At 49.6% G+C, this 22182-nt stretch overlaps 1 protein-coding gene across 2 annotated transcripts; it reads right to left on the bottom strand.

Annotated features, from left to right (window-relative positions):
• Positions 1-747: 747 nt before the first annotated feature.
• Positions 748-20963, bottom strand: BRPF3 (bromodomain and PHD finger containing, 3). 2 transcript variants are annotated; one of them, XM_010186938.1, is made up of 13 exons: positions 20931-20963; positions 18617-20019; positions 17495-17651; positions 15503-15634; positions 13445-13573; positions 12748-13060; positions 11411-11677; positions 10742-11242; positions 8302-8395; positions 6533-6630; positions 4583-4680; positions 2897-3051; positions 748-931 (listed from the first exon to the last, which is right to left on the bottom strand). In XM_010186938.1, exons 2-13 carry the CDS (start codon positions 19999-20001, stop codon positions 748-750), a joined length of 3513 nt encoding a protein of 1170 aa, XP_010185240.1. In that variant the 5' UTR covers positions 20002-20019; positions 20931-20963. The 2 variants fall into 2 exon arrangements, with proteins under 2 accessions (XP_010185240.1, XP_010185239.1); XM_010186937.1 differs by lacking the exon at positions 20931-20963 and having other exon boundaries at positions 10742-11245; positions 18617-20001.
• Between the last annotated feature and the right edge of the window lie 1219 nt (positions 20964-22182).

Here is a 22182-nt window from a genome sequence, read left to right as displayed (position 1 = left end):
CCCAGCTCCTCCGACACCTCCAAAAGTGAGCTCGGAAGGGAGTTTGCTTTGCTCAGCCTCGGTTGTGCCCCAAACCCCGATAGGAACCGCGATGGGAATCGGAATCTGAATGTGAAAATACCCAATAGGACAAATACCCACACGGAAAAAAACCCCCACGGGTGATTCGCTTCTGGTATTTAAAGCTCTGTGCACGTCCGTGTGTGGAGCAGAGGGGAAGGGAACCGAAATCTCTTGAGCTTTTGTTCCTAAACGCAGTGAGAGAAAGCCAAGGTGAAAACACCGTGTGCGTAGGCAGGAAACTCGCAACGCCGACTCCCAGCTCTGGGGTTGGTTTGTTTTATCGTGTGAGGGGACAATCAACGTCACCTAAAACAACCGAAAGGCCAGCGATGGTTAAGGGTACATTTGGCACGAGAGAAAAAAAAAGCCAGCTGGGATTTCCAGACGGGATCCCGGTTCGGTCCCAGCGGCGATGGGGACCCGGGCATCACTCGACGTCAAAACCCCGGGACAGCGGGGATGAGGGAGGGTGCGCGAGGTCCCCTCGGCTCCCATCGCCCCGCGGCTTCTCCCAGCGCCTTCCTCCTGGCCCCCTGGACTCTACATTTCAGCTCCTGCCAGCTCTTCAACGAGACACATTCAGAAAGATGCCGGACAGGCTATTTTTTTTGGCACGTTTCGGGGTATTTGGAGGAGCGCTGGGGCTGGAGGAGACAAGGAGCGGCCGAGCCCGAGCCCGAGTCCTCACAGGTAACTGGGTGTCACGAAGGGGTGATCGCCCCGCACGCGGCTCATGTGGATCATGGCTCGGTCGTAGGCCACCTGCACCGACTTGCGGATGCTGGTTTTGCGCCCTTCCAGCATCTTCAGCTTGTCCACCGTGTCGTCAACGCCCAGGGGGTAGACTTTGTCACGCGGAAGCCACTGCCTGCAACAGAAAGGAGTCAACAGGAGGGGAAACTGGGGACAGGAGAGCGAGCAAACACGCGGAGGCCTCTTGCCCTGCCTGCTCCCGTGTTGCTCACACCCGCTGCAACAGGCCAAGCAGTTTGTCCCGGGGGTTTCCATGATGTGACCAAGCTCCTCAAGCATTCCCCACCTCAGTGATTGCTCCCTGGTCCTCATCTCCCCGGGAGCAGCTACGCTTGTGCAATCTGTTTTTGTAACACCCCCCAGTGATGCTGCACACGCACAGATGCTTGCGTTTGATGTGGAAGAGCAGCCACAATGCCTTCCTGCACGAGCAGTTTTGTCTCCTTGGAGTCCTTACTCAAGGCTTTCGATGCTCCTTGGAGCTCCAGAGGAAATTCGGAGACGCCTGCGTCCCACAGAGCAGCAAATGCAGGGATTTCCATGGTGAAATGCAGGTTTTTAGCCCCAGGAAAGCTCTGCTTTGATCCAAGAGCTGTGAAAGCCCCAGGGTTTGGATGGGTACAACTACCTGGGTACCACCCAGAAACAGGCAGCTTCCAGCAGACACATCCCAGGCCCAAGCTGACCCCAACCAACCGATGATTTAAATGGCAAGTGCCTTTCCATAGCAAGTTTTAATTGCACAGTCATTAGCCCAGGGTAATCAGCACCTCAGCAGGGTCCAATGCATCTCCCAGCCAGCCAGGGCAGCTCAGCTCATCTTCACCACAGAGATAAGGGACCAGTTTCAGTCTCTGGCCCCTTCTGCAGCATCACTGAAGTCAGCAGAATTTGAATCTGGCTCTAAGAGGGAGTTTTGGGACTTCTTGGCTTCCCATGAGATGCAAACAAGGCTCTAAACGGCCACTTAAGAGTGTAAATATCCACCAGAGCTTGTGTTCAACAGGGGCAGGGCAGAGCCAAGGAAATGCTGATTTTTATTGGGGAAGCAGTTTCAGTTACAAGTTTGGATTTAGATTTTTCAAAACCGGTGACTGCAGCAACAGGAAGCACGGCACTGCCATCGATTTTCCCCTAAAAATCCTTAGTACCTCTTTGAAGAACACGCTCCATCCAGATCAAGCAGTTCTGGTAATCAGGGACAGTGAAACAATGCAGAGTATCCATAAAAAAACCTCGGGAGCGTGTTTTTTGGCACCCCTTTTCCCCAGAGGACACAAACACGCTCAGTAAGTGATGGTCCCAGTCACATACTGGTATTGCCTCCAGTGTGACAACTGGTCTGGGTCCTGTTCCCACATGGCATTTGCTGGTTAAATAATCCAGCGGGGTCAGTGTGCGGCTGCTGCCTCATTGGGGTCTCACCTCTTCCAGAAAAATGCCCCAGTTTTACAAGTTTCTCCTTGTTTCATACACAGATTTCAAAGCTTTATTGCTTATCTTTAAGGCACTTGACTGGTCTGTGGTTTGCTGTATCTGGCTGGGTTATTGCTGCCACATGAGTGCACTCAGCCTCTGATCCTAAAATCAGCAGATTCGGTCTGTCCCAGAACAGTAAAAGGCCTTGAGATATTTCACTTGCCCCGAACCAGCTGCTTGCACCTACATCTTCCATCTTAAACCTTGATTTGAAAACTGCAGGTACTCAGCACCTCTGAAAAACCAGGGAAGTCCAAATAGGGACTAAACCCAGCATTCTGAAAATGGTACCCTGGAGATTTTTGGAACTGCCTGCTCAGTCTGCTGGTGTTCTCAAGTCAAATGCTCTCTCCAATTTGCTGCAGATTTTGCCTACCAAATGGTGTCTTTCTGTGGTGAGATGTGAGCCAGGGTGAAGGATGCTGTTCACCGTGGAGGTGGAGCAGTCAGATGTTGAGCTCTTGGACCAGGGAAAAGCAGGCTTCCCCATTTCAACTCCTCTTGATTGCAGCACATTTAAACCCTCCCATTTACCTGTAACATCACCACCATCCCTGCACACTCCCATACACCAAGGATTACCTTCCATTTCCCCACTCACCAGGTTCTCTTGTTGTCAAAGAAAAGGACGAGGAAGAGCTTTTCTCCCGCCTCTGTCTGCCTCTGCTCCCCCAGCTTCAACACATCCATGGGTGGGACGGGGATGGGGACCCCGTTGTGGAGCAAACCCTCGCGCGGCATCTTGGGGTCGATGATCTAGTGACGTGGGCAGGAGATTTAAGCACAAAACCCTTCAAGTACTGCAGAAAATACCTTATTTTTCCTGTTCTTTCAGTCTATCCAAGCCAGACAATTAAAATCTATTTAGGATGGGCAAGTAAAATCGCTTGCTCTGTCTCAGTATCTGTTTTAAAATACTTTTCCTGTCTGGAAGGGAAACCAATCGGTCCAAAAGCCAAGCACCTAGCTTAAAAAAAGAGGAAGGATGTGTATGGTTTTGTGTGGACATAGATGCATTATCACTAATTAGTAAACTACTACAAACTCAGTATTGTGTTCAGCAAAGGGTTTCCCTCCCTCGCTCCAAAAAGGTACAGTAAATGCAATGCCATTGCTGCACTCCACAGCCGTGTGCGATTTCACAACGGCTCTAATCTGGCGCAGTTCACTTCAGATTTACACTGATATTAGATCAGGATCAGGCACAGTATTTGGAGAGAGTCGATCAGTATCACGCTGTGGTCATTTTGGAGAGAATTCTCCCAGATAAAGCAGAAATGGCAGTGTCTGGTGTCTGTGTGACGTGATCACACGGAGCAACACCTGGGCTGCTCCTCTCTGCCTCCTGATCCTGGCTCTGAAGGGCTTGAGAAAGCAGCTTGGCTTGGAATTTATCGAGACACTTTTCCACCGTGATAGATTGCTATAAAAACACCTTTTCTAGGGGACAACCTCAGTGTTAAAGTCAAGCTAAAGCACAGTTTAACTTTGGCTGTAGCCACGCAAAGATCCAAAAACGCTTTGGCTGGCCAACACAGCCAGCAGATCCATAGCTGCTCTGTCCTCTGGGCTCACACTCAGGGTAAAAACACAGACGAGGGTCACTCTTTTAGCAGAATCTGCCCTTTTTGACTGACCTGTGCTCAGCCGTGGCGCGCGCACACACACGCTGTGTCAGCTTACGCCCGGTTTCACAGCTCTGCTGCTTTGGATGTGGGGGCCTCTCTCATTTCCGTGATGACTGCACTTGCTTTCACCCCTGCAATCTCTCAGCAGTCGCAAGCGCTGCCTGTCTTAGCGATCCCAACCACAGCGGGGATTAAGGGGGTGGCTGCAGCCATGCAGAAAGTACACGGAGCAGACGCGGCAGGAAGAGCCACGTCTCAAGGGATTTATTTGAAAGTAGCAGAAAAACCAACACGTGTCAGCCTATCTCATGTTCTTACTTACATTCTTACTTCAGCAATCTCTGCTGGTAATTTAAGAGGCATTTAAAAGCCTGCAGTGGTGCTGGCACTTCCTAGCAACAGCAGCGCCTCGTGGCTCGCTACGGTGCTCACCCAAGCCAGGTTTATGGATTTCACGTTAACAGGCAAATATCCAAAGACAGATAAATACGAGGGAAATATTGTTCAAAGGACTAGGTGCAAACACAGGCGTATACTCTCATATTTAAATCAAATACTTGGTTCTTGCAAGAGGACGGATACATCAGGAGGCCGTGTGGGCACTGTGTTGGGGGCTACCTGTGCTGCGGGCGCAGGCTGCGAGAGCAGTGGGTACTCACCAAGGCAGGGTAGGAGGGATACCCACGGCACTTGGCCCACACAAGCTCCAAGGGCTCCAGCTCCGTCTGCGTCTCAAAGGACATCAGGAGAGTCCTGCCTGTGGGACACAAGGAGACACAGCTTAGGATAACACAAGAGACCACAGCGTCATCTAACCCAGCCACAGCGATCTGCACCGGCACACGAACCACTGATGTGCTTGAATCATACTGACAATATTTCTGGATTATTTTTCAATTTACCTGCTTCTGCAGCAAGCAGGAAGCTGGGATTTCACCTTCCTTCCATAACAAACCTATACTCCAGCTATTCAGCACACAACAGCACACACTGAACCATCACCGTGTGTGCATATGAAGATTTTCAGACCATTTCTCTTAATCACGACCTAGAGCAGCAAGGAAAACCACTTACTGGTGGTACCTACATGCATTTGGTATCCAATCCAATCCTACATCTCATCTGCAGTAAGTTTCTGATGAAATGTAACATTAAAATTTAATTTTAATAAGTAAAAAATTCAGCTCTGGATTGAATTGGTGCTATATCACTGAAATCAATGGGTATACAAGAGATTAATTTGGCCCATCAGGCCCCACCAAGCCAAATCCATCCTCGATGGAACTGATGAAGCTGTATCTGAGATTAATCTGGACCACTATTATTCCTCCTAAACACAAATATCTAGACTATTCTGTTGCCATACACTTTGGGGCTATTTGATTCAATGCTTGGTTCTAGTTGACAGAAATCTCTTAGCCCTTAATTCTTCAAGACATGAACATCTGCCAGCTTCTGGCCCTGAAAAAGGAGCAACCTTCATTGATGTGAATTTTACAGCAAGAAGTGCTTGCTCTGGGGGGAAATGGTCCAACGCTGCCTTTATTAGAAGTCAAACTGAACCTAGAACAGGCTGTGTACAACCCAAATGAGCGCCCTGCCCAGATGTGCTCCTCCACAACTGCACTGCAGATTTATTCCTCTGTTAATGAAATTATGTTCTAAAACACCACATTTTCTCTACTGTTTCCAATTCTCCTGGTATTGACCCCGCTCTGTAAGCTCATCTCCAAACCAGGCCGCTGAGCGTGCGTGGTCCAGGCTAATGCTGGTTCCCAGGGAGACAGGAGCTGTGCAGAAAGCACAGGAGTACCAGCCTGAATTCTGGTTTCAGCACAAACCTGCAACATCCCCAGCATTCACACACCATGAAAAAGACAAGAATCTGGTCGTGTGAGCGCTGGAAGATCGGTGTAGTGCCTTGGGTAGGATTAGAGGAGCGTGAGTTGATTTTACTGGCACAGCCTGACAAAGATGACTTTGTTACAGACCTTGAAAGCAATGGTAGCAATGCAGGGGGGAGCAGCGATGAAAACATCTCCAGAGAACCCTCATATAATGACGATTTACTGGTTGCTCTGCAGCAGCATTAAAGAGAATGAGTCCCAGACTAGGCCCAAATCAGGAGGAGGCAGTGCCAGGGACATGACACACACCAGACTTACAGAAGGCACCACGTGAGGAGAACAGAGGGCACAGGCAAGCAGCAAAAGTGAAAGCAGGAAAAGTCCTTCATGCAATTACTTAAATTCCTAATAAAGCAGGTGATAATGCACAGGCAGGTCAGCAGCCTGATCCTACAACCTGGATAGCTCACGTGGGACTGGTCTGTGATCCTACAACCAGGATAGCTCACGTGGGACTGGTTTGTGATCCTACAACCAGGATAGCTCACGTGGGACTGGTTTGTGATCCTACAACCAGGATAGCTCACGTGGGACTGGTTTGTGATCCTACAACCTGGATAGCTCACGTGGGACTGGTCTGTGATCCTACAACCTGGATAGCTCACGTGGGACTGGTTTGTGGTGTGCATTGAGAGCTGCTCCCCCTGGTTCAGGTGTGGTGGGACTGGAGCAGGGTGTTCCCCAAAACGGGGCTGTTCTCACCTGAGCTGCTGTAATCGGAGTCCCCGTTCACACCTTCCAAAAAGGGCACCCGAGATAGAGCCGGCTTCCCTCGGCTTCGCTTGGGAGGCATCAAACCACTGTTAGAAAGATAGAGAAAAGCACGTGTTAGGAGAAAACATTACTCTTGAAAACAAAGTAAATGGATTCCTCAACTCTGTTTAAAATACTGCAAAATTACTGTGCTGGTGCATCTTTGCCATGGAAAGAACACTGAATACTTGAGCAAAATGTCACCTCTACATCTCTGCTGGTGCAAGTACGCTGGGCATCACCCCAGCTTTGCCATGAGCAACGAAAGGGACGTAAGGGAAACCAAGCTATGAATGTGAGGAAGAAACCCAGTAAAAACTCATGCTGGTGAGCAAATATGTGATGGGACTGTATCAGCCCATGTCCTTCTACCTCATCCCTTCAAACGTTTCAGAAAATTGACTATCTCCACCTCAAGCAATCATTTTGTTTCCCACTTACTGTAATTATTTCTTTTTTCTTTACTATTTTCTAATAACCAGCCCATTCTGAGTAAATTTAGTGCTGAAGCAGTGGAGAAAAAGCAGTAAACAGAGCTGCTCCTAAACAGAATAATTGTACGAATTATCCATAAGGCATCAGCTTATTTCTCATTCCTTGTTTTGTGGGTGTCACAGAGCTCCAATGTAATTTTTGCCATGGGAACTGCTTGCAATTACTGCAACAAGCACTTACATTGCACTTCTCATCTTCAAAGTACCACACAAACATCAACTAACAAGTCCCCACCCTCCCCTGCCAATTCAGATTTGTCTCCCCCACTTACAGATGGGCAAACCAAGGCAAATACCTCCATGAGGCCAAGATGTGGTTTGAAGGTGATTTTCTGGCTCTCTGTTCCAAGAGCATCCTCACCCCACAAAGGATTTCTGCATGACTCAAGGGGCCCCATTTAAATGCCACTACGGCCACGCATGAGTCCAGGTCTCTCCTTTTTGCTCCCTTTGATGCAGCCTCACCTCACAATAATTTATTCCAGCAGCTTCTTGTGAGATCTGCACGGGGGTCGCAACAAAACTGTTCCTCCAAACCCAGGGCCTTGCCCCTCATCATGGGCACCAAAGCTTTTGCAAACAGATTTATAATGGAAACATTAATCAAACCTTAGCTACTACAAAATTATTATTATACACCTCTTCTGACAGCTAATGTGTAGGATCACTCTGCATAGCAGAGCAAGGTTTTCATTTGAAAAATGCTCCTGGGATTCAACTCGGCTGCACAGTGATTTGTTACACAGCTGAAGTTTTAAACTGCCCTGAGAACGGGTGTTCAGGGCTGTCTGAAGTGCCCAGTTCTGCTTTTAAAGCTCTGAGAGGAAGAAAGCAGCAATTCAGTAGGTGGGAGTAGTTCAGCTGCCCCTGCAGTGCTGGGCTGGGCTTTGGAGTTCAAGGTTTTTCTGGCTTTGAAGAAGGTCTGCATCAGCAGAGGATCTGTGTGCATTGAGAAACAGAAGTGTCACAGATACCAATTTGCTTGAAAAATCAAGCATTGCTTTTGGGACCTATAGCTTAAGAGGACAAGATAGACCCTGCATTGCTTTTGGGACCTATGGCTTAAGAGGACGGGACCCTGAGAAGTTTTCTGTCCATAGCATCAACACATAAAATAAATCAAAGTTTGGGCTGGTTTCAACAAAGAAGTAGAACGATAAAACCAGGCGGATTAATCCAGACATAGAAGGTGCTCTGGGGAATATTTTTGCATGGGGCATTTACCTGCAGGCTTCAAACCCCACGCCAGCACCCAGGCCAGAGCCGCACTCGGAGTCGGAGCCGCTTTCCGCGTGCTTCGCAAAGCCGTTGGTCACTGCTGCCGGGGAGAAAAACAGCAACCATCAGGCCAAAGGAGCTCAGAGATGCCACCTAGGCTCAGGTACGGTCACAGAATCACAGAATCACAGTATGGCTCGGTTGGAAAAGCCCTCTCAGATCATCACGTCCAACCGCTCCTGTCTACCCCCTAAACCATATCCCTAAGTACCTCATCTACCCGCTCCTTAAACACATCCAGGGATGGTGACTCCACCACCTCCCTGGGCAGCCTGTGCCAGCTTCTGACGACCCTCTCAGGAAAGAACTTCCTCCTTATCTCTGACCTGAACCTCCCTTGGCACAGCTTGGGGCCGTTTCCCCTTGTTCTATCCCCCATCACCTGGGAGAAGAGCCCAGCACCCACCTCTCCACAAGCTCCCTTGAGGCAGTTGTAGGTGGTGATGAGGTCTCCCCTCAGCCTTCTCTTCTCCAGGCTAAACAAGCCCAGTTCCCTCAGCCGCTCATCAGGCTTGGAAGGCTTTGTCACCGTCATCACAAAGATGCTGAGTGCTTCAACCAGAGAGGGAAATTCTGCAGAGTTCCTCAGACTCAGTTGCAACCGAAAGGTGATGAATAAAAGGTATTTCTATCCTCGACATGTGAAAAATGAGGCTGTCTTTGAAGAAGCAAGTGCTGCAGAAGTGCCATGGGATGGTATAGGAAAACTCCACGCAGCACCCAGCTCGCTGGGCAAGACCAGAGGCCAGGAAATGAAGCGCTTGCTCATCTGGCTTCAAGCATATTTGGAAAAGACACGGAGGATTCACACTGAGTGCCACAGACATCTCCCTGCCTCACCCCTGGCCTGCTCCCTGCCCATGGGAGCAAGCAAATAAAACCAGAGCTTGTTCAGTTACAGGTTCCTTGCTGAGAGACCTGTAGGAAACGCAGGAAAAGCTCATTGCTTCCATTTCTGGAAATGAGATTGTTCCAGTGGACAGAGCAGTCACTGGGGAAGCAAATTCCCCTGGGGTAGAAGAAGGTTCCCCACCACCTTCCTCTCCTGATGTTACAAATGCCACTGTAGCTGTAAGTGGAATATTTTATTTCTTTGCCCCAGACACTGGCAGCGCTGGAGATCTCCCCTTCACCTTCCTACAGAGAGCTGGGGTCACCTCTGAGCTTAGACAAGATCCAAAGGGACAGGCAGGGATGGACAGGGAATGACCCCTGAGAGCATTCCCAAACCACTGCCTTCCCCCATCCAGGGACCCATCACCCCCAGGTTCCCCAGGGGCTCACAAAAGCCCATCAGCCACACAAAGGGCAAATTCATGCCAAGGCCACTGCTGTTTTTCCAGCAGTAAACAGAGAACAGCCACAAGGAGCACATCTCAGGGAAACACCTTGTTCTGACAATCCTGATCACGCTGCCCTACTTCTGCGGTAACACGGATTTGGCACAGCAGACGCTCCCTCCGGTCAGGAGCAGTCAATTGTGTCTGAACCAGTGGAAGAAGCTGAATCACAGAAGCAGCTGCAACTCATAGGGGAATAAAAAACCCCACCAGTGCTGCTTCAGCAGAAGAAAAATGGCACTGCTTCGTTATCAGTGACTTTCCTACCTGTATTTTCCCTTCTCTGAATTTCAACATCTCATTCTGACCTGTATCCATCGTGGGCAACTCTTCTCTGCTTTAATTCCTGGCAGATGATGACAGTGAGTCCCTAACGAGCTGCCTTTCTTTGGAGAAGCCATTTACATTTCCTTGAACCTGTCCTGGTAAGTCAATCCCCACATTCAATTGCTTTCTCCACTCTCGATTTGCTAGCAACCTTCTGACAGCCAAACAACTTTAAGATGATATTGGAGGTATGGGCTAAGTCAAGCCTTACAGATGGGAGCTGTCCCACAGTGGCTGTTAACACAAAATTTAAAAGAAATCACATTGTTGTCACTCAGATGTTCCCTGTCACCTTGTGTCTTCCCAAATTTCATCTCAGCTGCTTATTCTCATTTGCAGATCTAATCTGAAAAGGAATCCTGTTCAGTATTCACACTAGTTTTATTTAAACTGGCTGGCAATCAGTCACAAGGGGTGTTCCCCAGGGCTCAGTTTTGGGGCCAGTCCTGTTTAACATCTTTATCAATGATCTGGATGAGGGGATTGAGTGCTCCCTCAGTCAGTTTGCAGATGACACTGAGTTGGGAGGGAGTGTTGATGTGCCTGAGGGTAGGAAGGCTCTGCAGAGGGACCTGGCCAGGCTGAATCCATGGGCTGAGGCCAATTGGATGAGCTTCAACAAGGCCAAGTGCTGGGTCCTGTCTGCAGGATTCCCACTCCCTCAGCCTCATCTCACAGTTTCCAAGGGTTCAGAAGGAAGAGAAATCCCAAGGATTTACCTCTCTGTGCTGCCTGCCTGGGTGATTTCTCTCCATCGCTCTCGCTGCAGGTCCTGCTCCGCGGCCGCTTCCGAGCTTGGCGCTCCCCGTCAGGGTGGGAGGGCGAGAGCTGCCCACTCTGTCCGTGGTCCTCCCCGTTTTCCAGGGAGCAGTCCAGGCCTCTTTGCAGCTTCACCCCATTCTTTGCTTTTTTAAAAAGGACAGATGTCCGTCGGCCCACGCCGCTGAAGGGGGGGCTGGCAGGGGTGTCTGCAGGCGGCAAGGCCAGTCCGTTCAGGCCGTTGTCGCTCAGCAGGCGCTGGAAGGCTTGGCTCTCGCACTGCAGGGCCTTCTTGTCGAAGAGCTCCCTGTCTGCCATCACCCTCTTCTGCAGCTGATTCAAGGCTTTGCTTTCACTGATGGGTTTGAGCTTGGGAGGGTCCTGCAGAGAGTCCAGCTCTGAGAGGGAGGGTGCGGGACCTGTGGGCTCCAGGGTTGGAGGGTGCGGGGCCTTGGCATCATCTGCTAAAGGAATAAAGAATCTGCTTGAACATTTTAGAAAGAGTTATTCCCAAAACTATCAACAGCCATTCCTGTTTTTCTCTAGGGCCACAGACAGCAGAAACAGCAGGCCTTGGCTGTTGACATGCACTGGAGAGCTGGAGCTAAAATCCAGCTGCAACCTCTCACCTTTATCCCCTTCCTCAACCCCTTCCCTCGATGTTTTGTCCAGCCCCTCTTCCTGCAGCACAGGCTCCCCGTTGGGCATGGTCTTGTTCTGCTGGTGGGCCAGCTTCTGCCGAATGGAGTTGATCTCCCGTCTCAGGAGCCGGATGCGTCGCGTCCGGGCGCCACTGGACCGCATGGTGCTCACCATGTCCAGCTTCTCCAGCAGCTCCTTCAGCTGGGCCTCCAAGGAGAGGTGAGCCCGGTTCTCCGGGAGGAGGACGTTATCCACTGCATCAGAAGAGAGCGAAACAGTGAAGGGAAGAGTGTGGCTTCTGGAAGAAGGGAACTCCACTCCTGCCATGCCTCATTCCCATTGCTGCTATGCATGAACCAACTGCTTTAGGACATGGATTTAGGAATTGTTAATCCTGGAGCTCAGACTTCCTTCCCTTGGGTATAGAGCAGCTGATTTAACTTGCACTGCCCTCCAGTTCCCATCACTGTGCCAGAGGCAACAGTAAAAGAACATGTGTCTGCACCCACACAGGACAGCTCACAGTCTAGGCCCTTGGCAGAAATCTATTTCATTGCCAGTTTAAACAACAAAATGAGTCCATAAAAAAACTGGCGAAAACACAACATGTTTGCCATTCCTCTGGCTCTGCCGAAGGGCTGGCATCCGCAGGAGCAGGGCAGACAGCTGAGAGATGTGCTACCATACACCAGCACGAATTTCATAACAGCCTGCTCATCTGAGTGCAAGAGGACTGCAACACTTACAGATCAGACAGCAGACTGGGAGCTCTGGATGGCAGCAGAACTATGCACTAAGTTCAGCCAAGCTATTCAACCAATGCTTTGGAGCTGCAGCTCAAGACAGCTGTGGGGATGGACGTGTTTGTGATGTGAATGGAAGTCTCAGCTTCCAGGACTGCTTGGGTCTCAGCTACATCTACACCTACACCTACACCTACACCACCCCTCCCAGCCCTCAGTGCTCCACCTAACCCATATATTGCCAAATTACAATGAAATAAACGATCTCTCTGAATTGTTCTTTGAAATACCATGTGTATACAATGGCCATGGCACAAATCAAACTGCATGGGCAACCACGAGGCTCTTCTGAGGCAGACATGCACTAGGACAGCCATAGTTAAGCTGCACCTAGCTCCAGGTGCCTGGCTCACCCGAAATCTTGCTCTTTGTGGCTCTAAAAGAGTTAGATATATGCTTAGATAAATAGATGGACAGGAAAATTCTTGTATGCTGAATGATGGCTATGATTTTCATGCTCACAACAAAGAAAAGTTAGGATCTGCCTGAAAAAAAAATCAAAGTTAATAATAAGCACTCACCATCCTCCCAAGAAAAGCGGTAAAAGTCCTCGGTTTTGGGTGACTCGGGCAGGTGAATCCCCACATCAGTGTCAAAGCCGATGTTTTCAGCCTGCCGCCGCGCATGACGCAAAATCGCTCCTCCGAGGTCTCTGAGCCGGACAGCTGCTCGGTGGAAAATCGTGTCTTTAGCATTATACCTCATGCAGTTGGTAACTATAAGGTTAAAGTCTTCCTCAAACTCATCCAATGTTCGGTACAGGTGGGACTCCAGCTTCCGCCTCATGGTGGAAAAATCCATTGGGTTGGAAATGAATTCCAGGTAATCTGGAACCTAAACATATAAAACCTGTACAATTACAAAAACCATTTACTAGCCAACTAGAGCGCATCCATCATAAGCACTCTTAATGCCCTTTCCACCGGCAAGGGGCAGCGCCAGCAGCTCATTTCTGTGTCACCCACTCAAGGGCAGACACATCCTGGCTCTGCAAAACACTACTTGAGACGTGCTGAAGCTTCCAGAAAACAACACCCTTTTTGGTTTTTTTGGCCTGCAAGGATGCCCACATTGTGAGTCCTCTTTGAGCTATCCTTCAGTCCACCAGCAGCTTGGGACAAGGTGGTTTGTGCTGCCAGGGCTCTGACAGCACACGAGCTTCTGCCCAGCAACACCTCATCTACAACCCGTTAAGACGCCTCTAGGAAAGGGACTTGCCTCGTTGAGGTTAACGGGCTCTGCGAAGATCTGGGCAGCGTCCTTCTCCTGCAGCAGGTCCAGCGTTGTGCGCAGAAGTACAGTGAAAGGGGTCAGCTGCAGCTCCATAGCTGCCTGCTGGACCTTGACCTGCGAACGGGAAAACAGCGATGAGCCGAGTTAAAAAAGGACAGGATGCGTCCGTGGTGTCTCCTGGTTTCCCCCAAATCATCACCCCAGCTCTGCTCAGTGGTGGAAATGTCAGGTTATCACACCACTAGTGTGGTGGACTCATTGCTGAAGAATTTCACCTTGTCCCCTCCATGTGCAGGATGGACCTTAGAGGACAACACTTAGCAGAGTCCAACCGCACAGCCCGATCCTTTTGTACGGAGGATTCCTGTTTATCCAACCCCAAAAAGGCCAAAACGAGAGGAAAGCCCAGAAAATTAAAAGGCAATACAACTAAAAATGAAAACAGGAAGAAGCTTTTAATGCCCAGTCAATGATCCTGTAGAACTCCCTGCCTCAAGATACTCTTATGTTAATTACCAACTTTATACCAAAGTTAAAATGTAGGCATTTACACGAACGACAACATCCATAATCAGCCCAGAGAGCATAATTTAACCAAACTTTAAGATATAAGCTCTCACACTTCAAGGCAGAAGCCAAACAACAGTGGTTAGACGTTTGCAAAGTCCTAATACACTTTCTTACATCCTTTATGAAGTCTCTAATAGTGTTTAATTCCAAATAAACACATTGTGGCACCGGTTTGATCTCTTACACTGAAACTCTATTCAAAGGAGGAGAGAAATGTTTCTTTCTCCTTTAACGTTTTAGTTTCTTTGATGTTATAATCCCTCATTATGTCATTAAATCAACCACTTCAGTAGCAAAGCGAGTCTGTTTACACAAAGCAAACCATATTTAATGTGCTCAGCAACAAGACAGCATCAATGAGAGAATGAATGAAGATGGATATGAGGACCACACTCTTCCCCAAAACAGGAAAGAAGCCAAAGAAAGACTCAGGACTCTGGAGCATCGTTTTCCACTCAGCTAAAAGCTGGGCTGGGATAGAGCTCCAACCAGATACACTTCTCTGTGATATCTTTTCCTTTTATAAAGCACACCACAATTTCAACGAGTTTTTTTGGATTTAGCCAACTGTGATAGGGATATATCAAGATATCAAAAGCAAATAAAGCCCAGAGTGATTTTTTTTTTGATCCTCCTACCTAAAATATGTCCACACAGCAAGCAGGACTGAGCCACTGCTGTAAATCAAGGACAATACAGCAAATGAACCGGTGCTGGCATCAAAAAGACTACAGAAAAGCTGTGGGCAGCTTCTAGCCACAAAAAAATAGCTGGCAGAGGATCTGTGATCACAGAAGATGCTGCTTTCCCTCTGCCTGGCACCCTGCAGACAGCCTGAGAGCACCCAGGCAATGCCTGAGGCCACGTACACTGCGGGCAGGTTAAGTATTTCACGAAGCTGTCCTTGAGGATGCTCATGCCACAGAGCACAGGAGTGGCTGCAGCGACCGAGCAGGCACGGCAAGCAAAGACCCTCAACAGGCAAAGCTGGCAAACCTTAACTTTGGAGAACAGAGCACAGATCAAAGAGGAAACCAGAAAATGTAGTAAATGGTCTGCAACTTAAAAACTTTTCTCCTAAAACTGTATTTTGAGGGCAAAACACGGGGATTTTTAACTTTAGAAATGAAAAGCAGAATTGTGATTTCGACCTCTTGCTGGAGTAGGCACTACCAAACTCCTGAAATTAATATTTAAGGAGATCCAACTCCTACTCTGCAAAACAACTGCCCAGAAACAGCAGAGGTGCTGTAGGTGGGGGATCAAATCCACAGTTACCAAGGCAAATACATTTGCCAGACCCAGTGCTGGGGACAGAGGCACAGGGAGCAAGGGCTGCTCCTCACATCAGACCCTAAGAGAAGAGGAAAAGGCTCAAGAAAAGCTGCCATGTTCCTCCTCTGCCTCCTGCAGCTCAGGGTGCTCACATGGGACCGAAGTGAAGCGTGAAACTCGACAGCCAGAACTGCCTACCTGCTCCCGTTTGAGTTTTTCCCTCTTGCGGATCAGCTCGATGAGCAGCCGTGCCCGCTCCAAGTCGTGCCGCAGCTTTTGCCAGTACTTCAGCTCTTCCTTCACCGCGCTGGTCTTCTCATCCTGCTCCTTCTGTGAGACACCACAGTGGGGTCAGATAAAAAACTCAACCAGCTCCCTGCGTTCCCTCCTCTTCCTAAGCATCCCCTGTGAATTGCTTTCATAGTTTCCTCACAGCTCCTTGGCTCTTGTTCAGACTATGTCCCCTTCTTCCTACAGCTTTTACCTGGCTACCAAACAGCAGCCTTTCTGGATTTTATGTTCTCTGTGAGGTTAGGCCTAAATCCAACTCTGGGAACTCTTCAGTGCATGCACATTTACACCTTCCCTGCTTTTATATCGAGGTTCATTACAGAGGCTGGTAATTCTTTCTGTTGGCTGCTGTGCATCGAAGAGGCGGCCCAAAGCATTCACAGGATAAAGGCAAGGCGAGCAAAAGTATGGGAGAAAAGAGCTATTATTATCCTCTTTGTAACCAATAAGAAACAGAGATTCACCAAAACACAAAGGAACAGCCAACGCTGGCAGATGAGCTCACACCTTCCAAGACAGTTCAGTGCCTTCGCAACGCAATTATCCCTCCTCCCCTACATCTGCAGCTTCTCAAACGGTTTTGAGGATACAGCTGAAGTGCACATACTTCGCACGACTGCCAAAAGGGCACAATTGCTTCACAAGATCTCGACGGTTCATATTTACAGGACATTTGTTTGTAAGAACTTACTGAGGGTAAATTGCCAGCTTAATACACCAAGGAAATGCTGCACTTCCCCAAGCTCCAGACTGACGAGTGGGAAATAGTGTTTCTATTAATCACCCAGAGCAGCCTTCATACCAACCAAAAGCCCATACGTTCCTCCAGCTACAGTAAAAACAGACGTGCACAACGTGCACAATACTGACAGGCTACGTTAGAGGGTAGATTCTGATTGCTTCCTTACTTCACCAACCACTTCTTGTGCCAAATGCAGTGCTGTTTGACAGCACCGAGTGGCTCTGGACGCCAGCTCAGAGGAGGAAGCAGAGGAGTCTGGAGTTGATGATTATGTCTAAACTTCCACGTGAATGTGCACGGGAGGGTCGGAAACTGAAGCTGCAGGAAGAATGACCCAAACTGGAATTTGGCCAGGACTCTGGAGCTGAACACCCATTTTCTTGAGGAGGGGATCTTTAATCACTCGTGAGGAACGTGGTTTTATGATTCATCCGAGAGACCAGTCCACCAAGGGCCCATCACACCCTTGCACAATCCCAGGTCTCCTGACTCAGGGGGAAAACTCTTAACCTGCTGAAACGTCAACACCAGCTACAGTGGCACGATGGACATCACATTGATACCCTAACTCAGCCCTCCAGGCATGAGCATACCAAGAGGAGACCAAAAGTTCCAGTTCTGGGCCCCTCAGTTCAAGAAGGACAGGAACTGCTGGAGAGAGTCCAGCGCAGGGCTACAAAGATGATGGAGGGAGTGGAGCATCTCCCTTCTGAGGAGCGGCTGAGGGAGCTGGGGCTCTTTAGTTTGCAGAAGAGGAGACTGAGGGGAGACCTCATTCATGGTTAGAAATATTTAAAGGGTGAGTGTCACGAGGATGGAGCCAGGCTCTTCTCGGTGACAAACAATGATAGGACAAGGGGTAACGGACACAAACTGGAACACAGGAGGTTCCACTTCAATTGGAGAAGAAACTTCTTCTCAGTGAGGGTGACAGAGCCCTGGCCCAGGCTGCCCAGAGAGGTTGTGGAGTCTCCTTCTCTGCAGACATTCAAAACCCGCCTGGACGCCTTCCTGTGTAACCTCATCTGGGTGTTCCTGCTCCGGCAGGGGGATTGGACTGGATGAGCTTTGGAGGTCCCTTCCAATCCCTAACGGTCTGGGATTCTGTGTGATTCTGTGAAAAGAGACGTAACCATCAGCTCTGATGGTTTCAGTACCTGCTCTGCGTTCCTCTGGGACTGGAGGTGCGAGTGCAGCCGTCGGATCAGGGGCACTCCGTTCCTCGCCTGCCGCTTCAGCAGCCAGTAGTTGTGGAGCCTCTGCATGAACTGGTTCTTCCTCTGGAGGGAAAGGCCGCTGCAGATTTTGTTCAGCCTAAAGGAAGGAAAGAGGTGTCACGGAGCCAGCCACAAAGCCATCGAGACTCTGGTGATACCAGCAGGTTTCCCAGTAAAGCTTTGTGGTGTTGTGTCGATGCAGCTGGTACAACTGGGATCTCCCCATCACAAAGACATACGTGCCTGCTTTTCACAGTATCTCCCTCTTTCAGTGGCAGCTCGGCTGGAGGTTCTCACCAAGCACTTGCCACAGCACAGCCAAAGTACACAACCACCAATTCGTCTCCCAGCCTTAATTTCCAAACCACTTTCAGTGTCAAGAACTTTCCTGGGGGGTCATTTAAGTCTGATGTTATTAAGTCTGAGTCTGGAAAACTAACATGACAGTAATCCAAAAAATAATACAGCACCTATTTTAACCTTTTCAAACCCTTTGTCAGATTATACGTTGTAGTTTTCCAAAGCTTAGCTGTTAAAATACTGGCAACATATCCTCACACCTCCTCATGCACCAAAGGAAAAGTCAGCACTGCGTAGCTCTGCATGAAGGAGAGCTGGGAGAAAAAAATACACAGCCAAATTCAAAGCTGCTCGCAACACTGACAAGTTTGATACGTTCTGTAATAAAAGGAATTAAGAAACTATGAAATGAGATTTTAAAAAATTAATAATAGCAGGGTGACCCCTGTCCACCTGCCAACTTGTAATGCCTGAAGTATTTTACAAACACTTTCACAGCACCCGTGTAAATTCGGATGCTCAATGGGTGTTTGCTGCTAGAGACCACCATGGATTTTGTGCTACACAATGGTTTGGGACGAGTGCTTGGCAAAGCAGGAAAACCAATGTGACAGCAACATTCCCGTGGAAGAGCACTGGCCAGGGATGGCTTTGCAGAGCACAATTTGAACATGGTTATTGCTAGGGCTTGACTGGAGACAGCGCTTCCGAGTCTCCAAAACAGACCCTGTCCAGCTCCTTCCCTAAACCTGCAACCCTCACCTATAAGAGGGGATTTGTGCCACTGTCACCATGGGCACAGACGAACGCCCGTTGGTCGCATCGCCAGGCTCCTTTTTGATCTTCTGCTTCAATTTCACTTGGTTCTTTTTCAGAGAGCCTTTGGGAGGGCCACAAATGGCTTCCTCCTCTCCCTCCTCCTTCACAGTGTCCTCCTGTCTCTCACCGCCAGCAGCTGGAGACCTCTTTTTCACCATCCCGGGCGGGGAGTGACTCTCGCAATAGGCCGTCTTGCGCACGGTGAACGTCGTGCCGTTGATGCTGGTCTCCCTCATGGGTTCAATCTTCATGAAGAGACCAGCCCGCTGTGCGCAGGTGACGTGGAAGGCAGTGTAACAGTTCACCTTGTGGCATTGGATAGCAGCTCCCATGCCCTTCTGCTTGCAGATATAGCACGTGAGCTTCCACCGAGCCGGGGGGATGTTATTTATCCCTTCGATGGGCTCCAGGAACACAGTGTTCGCAAAGCAGATCTCTGGGATCCAGATGGCACAAACCACGTGAGCCCAGCGGCCGTCGCTGGTCTGCTTGAAGGCTCCACCTTTGTTCGGGCAAAGGACGCAATCCACAGGGCGAGAAGGGGACTGTAGGCAGCAGCGGCAAAGCCACTGCCCCTCGGGGATATAGGGCACGCCGTAACACTCCTGGTGCACGGCCAGGTTGCAGATATCACAGAAGAGGATGACGTTGCTGTTGTGACACTCATCGTCCATGCAGACGCAGCAGAAGGCGTCCTCGTCGATGAGGGACTGCTGAGCGCCGTTGTTCCGGCTCTCGAGGTACGACTCCTTTTCCAACCGGTCCACCAGCAGCTCGAAAATGTCAGCAGAAACCGTCCCATAACCATCGTCCCTTCTCTTCTCGTTGACCATTTCCAGCCATGCCAGATCCTCCTCATCCATGTCGTACTCCACCTCTACATCGAGGTCCTCGGGAGGCTTTTCAATGTACCGGTAGTAGGCAGCGGGGAGAGGAGAGCCATTTGGCTGGCTGAAGGAGTCCACCACACGGAAATTGGGCTGGGGTAAGTGTAAAGACGTCCCCGGTGCATGTTTGGAGCAGGACTCCTTCTTCTTGCCTTTGGAAGGTGTTCTCTTGGATTTGGAAGGGAAAAGGGGCTGCTCGCTGTTTTCCTTGTTGCTGTTACACTCTGTGATGTCCTGGGCAGTCAGCTCATCCTCCGTGATGATTTTTAAGGGATCGTAGATGCTGATGCGATGAAGCCGCCCATCGATGTCCACCTCCACGATCCGCTGGGCCTGAGCGTACGTCAGCGTCTCCCGAGTGGGCGAGCACTTGAGGCTGTAGGGCGAGGGAGATCGCGGCCCCTCCAAGCTCTGCTGGGCCCTCCTCCGAGGCTTCCTCATCGCTGCGGTCCAGACACCCTGCAACAACACAGGACAGAGGCCAGCGTAAGCCGAGGAGACAAGCAAGGAGCAGCACAGATTCAAAAGCTCACTCAGCGTTGCAAGAGAGCGACACTTCCACTAAAGACTCCCAACAATTTCAGGCTTGCTGAGACCTCTTCAACTTCTTAGATACAAGCATGTAACGGATTTATCAACCACTTCTTGTAATGCGTATCACAGCAATGCACAGCACCCTCCAACCTTCTCTAGCTGCATGTCAGGACATGCAAACACCCCCCTACCACCAGATGAGAGGAGCTCAGATTATTTTTCCAGCATAACACCCAGTGTGTTGTGCATTCAGCTCAGCCAACCATTCAGATCCCTCCAAATTCAAACAGTACTTATCACATCTGCCTTCACAGTCTGAGTTCACACAAGTCGTGGAGTTTTCTCTGTTCTATTTACCTGTGGCTTTTATTTTCTATCCCCAGTAGCACACAAAATGAGCTGGGTGTATTACAGATGGGAAGGAAAGCACTGTTTCTGCCCTAGGAAAGCAGTTCCCAATTTTCTGGTGTACTGAGCTCTATATGAGAGCACGAGCAGCGCTCCTGAGTCCAGGACAGAGCTCCTCCAAGTTTCCCACCTCAGGGCTGCCACCACCACTTCTTTCTTGCAAAAAGTCCTGTAATGAAAAATCCTCCTCCAGCTCCGCTTTCCCTTCTCTTGCAGATGCAGCTGTTCCTTACACCACTCTCCAGACCGTGCTGAACGGGCCATGCCCTTCCCAATGTGCAAAATGGGTCACAAAATCCCAAAAAGAACCAGAGGATGAGCTGAGCAGCATAACGGGTGCTAAGTGTGCATCCCTTTAGCTCCTCGATGGGATCCAGGAGGAAGCAGAGGGCAATGAGAATGGGAATGAGCAGCACAGGCAGACTTACGAGTTTGGGCTTGGCGTTAGCCCCCCTGGAGCCACAATCGGTGTCCATGGAGAGTTCACAGGGGTGGGAGCAGGAAAGCAGCGAGCCAGCTTCTGGACTGTACCAGGAACCAAGCAATGGTGTTTTCCCAGAGCCTTAACTAAAAGGCCAAGCCAGCTCTGCCCTCGCAAACTGCTAATCAGTAACCCAGATAATTATTTGAGAGTCGGCTCCGGATGTGAAGGAGGTGCCCGTCAAGGGGGAGCGGAGCAGGAGCCTGGAGCCGGTGAGATGATCTGGGGGAGGATGGAGACGTGGAGGCAGAAGCCCGGTGATCCGAGGGCGAAGGAGGGCGGCAGCGAAGAGGGAAAGCGGAGAGAAGCCAAGTGAGTAATGCAAGCGAGAAGGGCAGTGTCAGGGATGGGAACATGAGTTACTGGAATAAATGGGCTGAGGCTGAAACAAGCCAGAGAGGAGACAAAGAAAACCAAATGTAAAATCTCCCCGAGAAGATAAGTCAGCCCAGAGCTTATCTGTTGCTATGCAGAGGCCTGAACCAGCACCTCACCCTTATTTATGGCAATCCACACTTTCAGCCCCTTTCTGTGGGACCTGCAGACAAGAAAACCCGCTGCAAAACCTGCAATTTCTGTTTAGATGCTGCATTATTCCTGCTCTGTGACAGATACAGCTCCACAAACTCTCGACTGTGTGAGTCAGAGCAAGCAGCACCTCGCAGGACCAGGACCTACAAGAAGTCATGAGGTTATTCCAGAAAGATGTAACAAAATTCCAAGAGCAACGCATTTTTCTTGCAAGCAGCTCTCTTACAATTCAGGCAGGTTATGAGCAAAGAAGATCTTGGAGGTGAAAAGATACATGATACAAAAAGATATTGGGGGATAAAGTAATCAGCATGAGCTGACCACACTCCTATTTAATACTGTGTTCAGGAAAAACCATGGCATTAGCTGGGCATGCTGAGGGATGAGCAAATCTGAGCAAAACAAGCACCTCAAGGAAGGGTTATTTTACCTGGGGACGGGAAAAACAAGGGTCCGGTGTTCCCGTTGCTTTAGTGGAACAATCAGTATTTTGCTTAGGGAAATGACCCAAAGCGGGCTTTCCACCACAGCGACCGACTGCCATGAAACAACCCATTTGTAAAACGCACAATCACTAAGCACGACGCAGAAGCATCTAAAACTGCACAGAAATTGCTGCCAGCGAGAGCTGAGTGCCTGGGATAAGACATGCACCTGGATATTAGGAG

Source organism: Mesitornis unicolor, unplaced genomic scaffold, assembly GCF_000695765.1.
Source record: "Mesitornis unicolor isolate BGI_N332 unplaced genomic scaffold, ASM69576v1 scaffold25226, whole genome shotgun sequence".
In the NCBI taxonomy this organism is placed as follows: domain Eukaryota; kingdom Metazoa; phylum Chordata; class Aves; order Mesitornithiformes; family Mesitornithidae; genus Mesitornis; species Mesitornis unicolor.
The sequence above is the reverse complement of the archived record's forward strand: the minus strand, read 5'-3'. Positions and strand labels throughout refer to the sequence as shown.

Coding starts and splice junctions, on each gene's coding strand:
- BRPF3 (XM_010186937.1), bottom strand. CDS start 20,001: ATGAGGAAGCCTCGGAGGAGGGCCCAGCAGAGCTTGGAGGGGCCGCGA. Junction 6,631..8,301: donor GTGGGGTTTGAAGCCTGCAG/GTAAATGCCCCA, acceptor TCTTTCTAACAG/TGGTTTGATGCCTCCCAAGC. Junction 3,052..4,582: donor ATCCCTCCTACCCTGCCTTG/GTGAGTACCCAC, acceptor CCACGTCACTAG/ATCATCGACCCCAAGATGCC.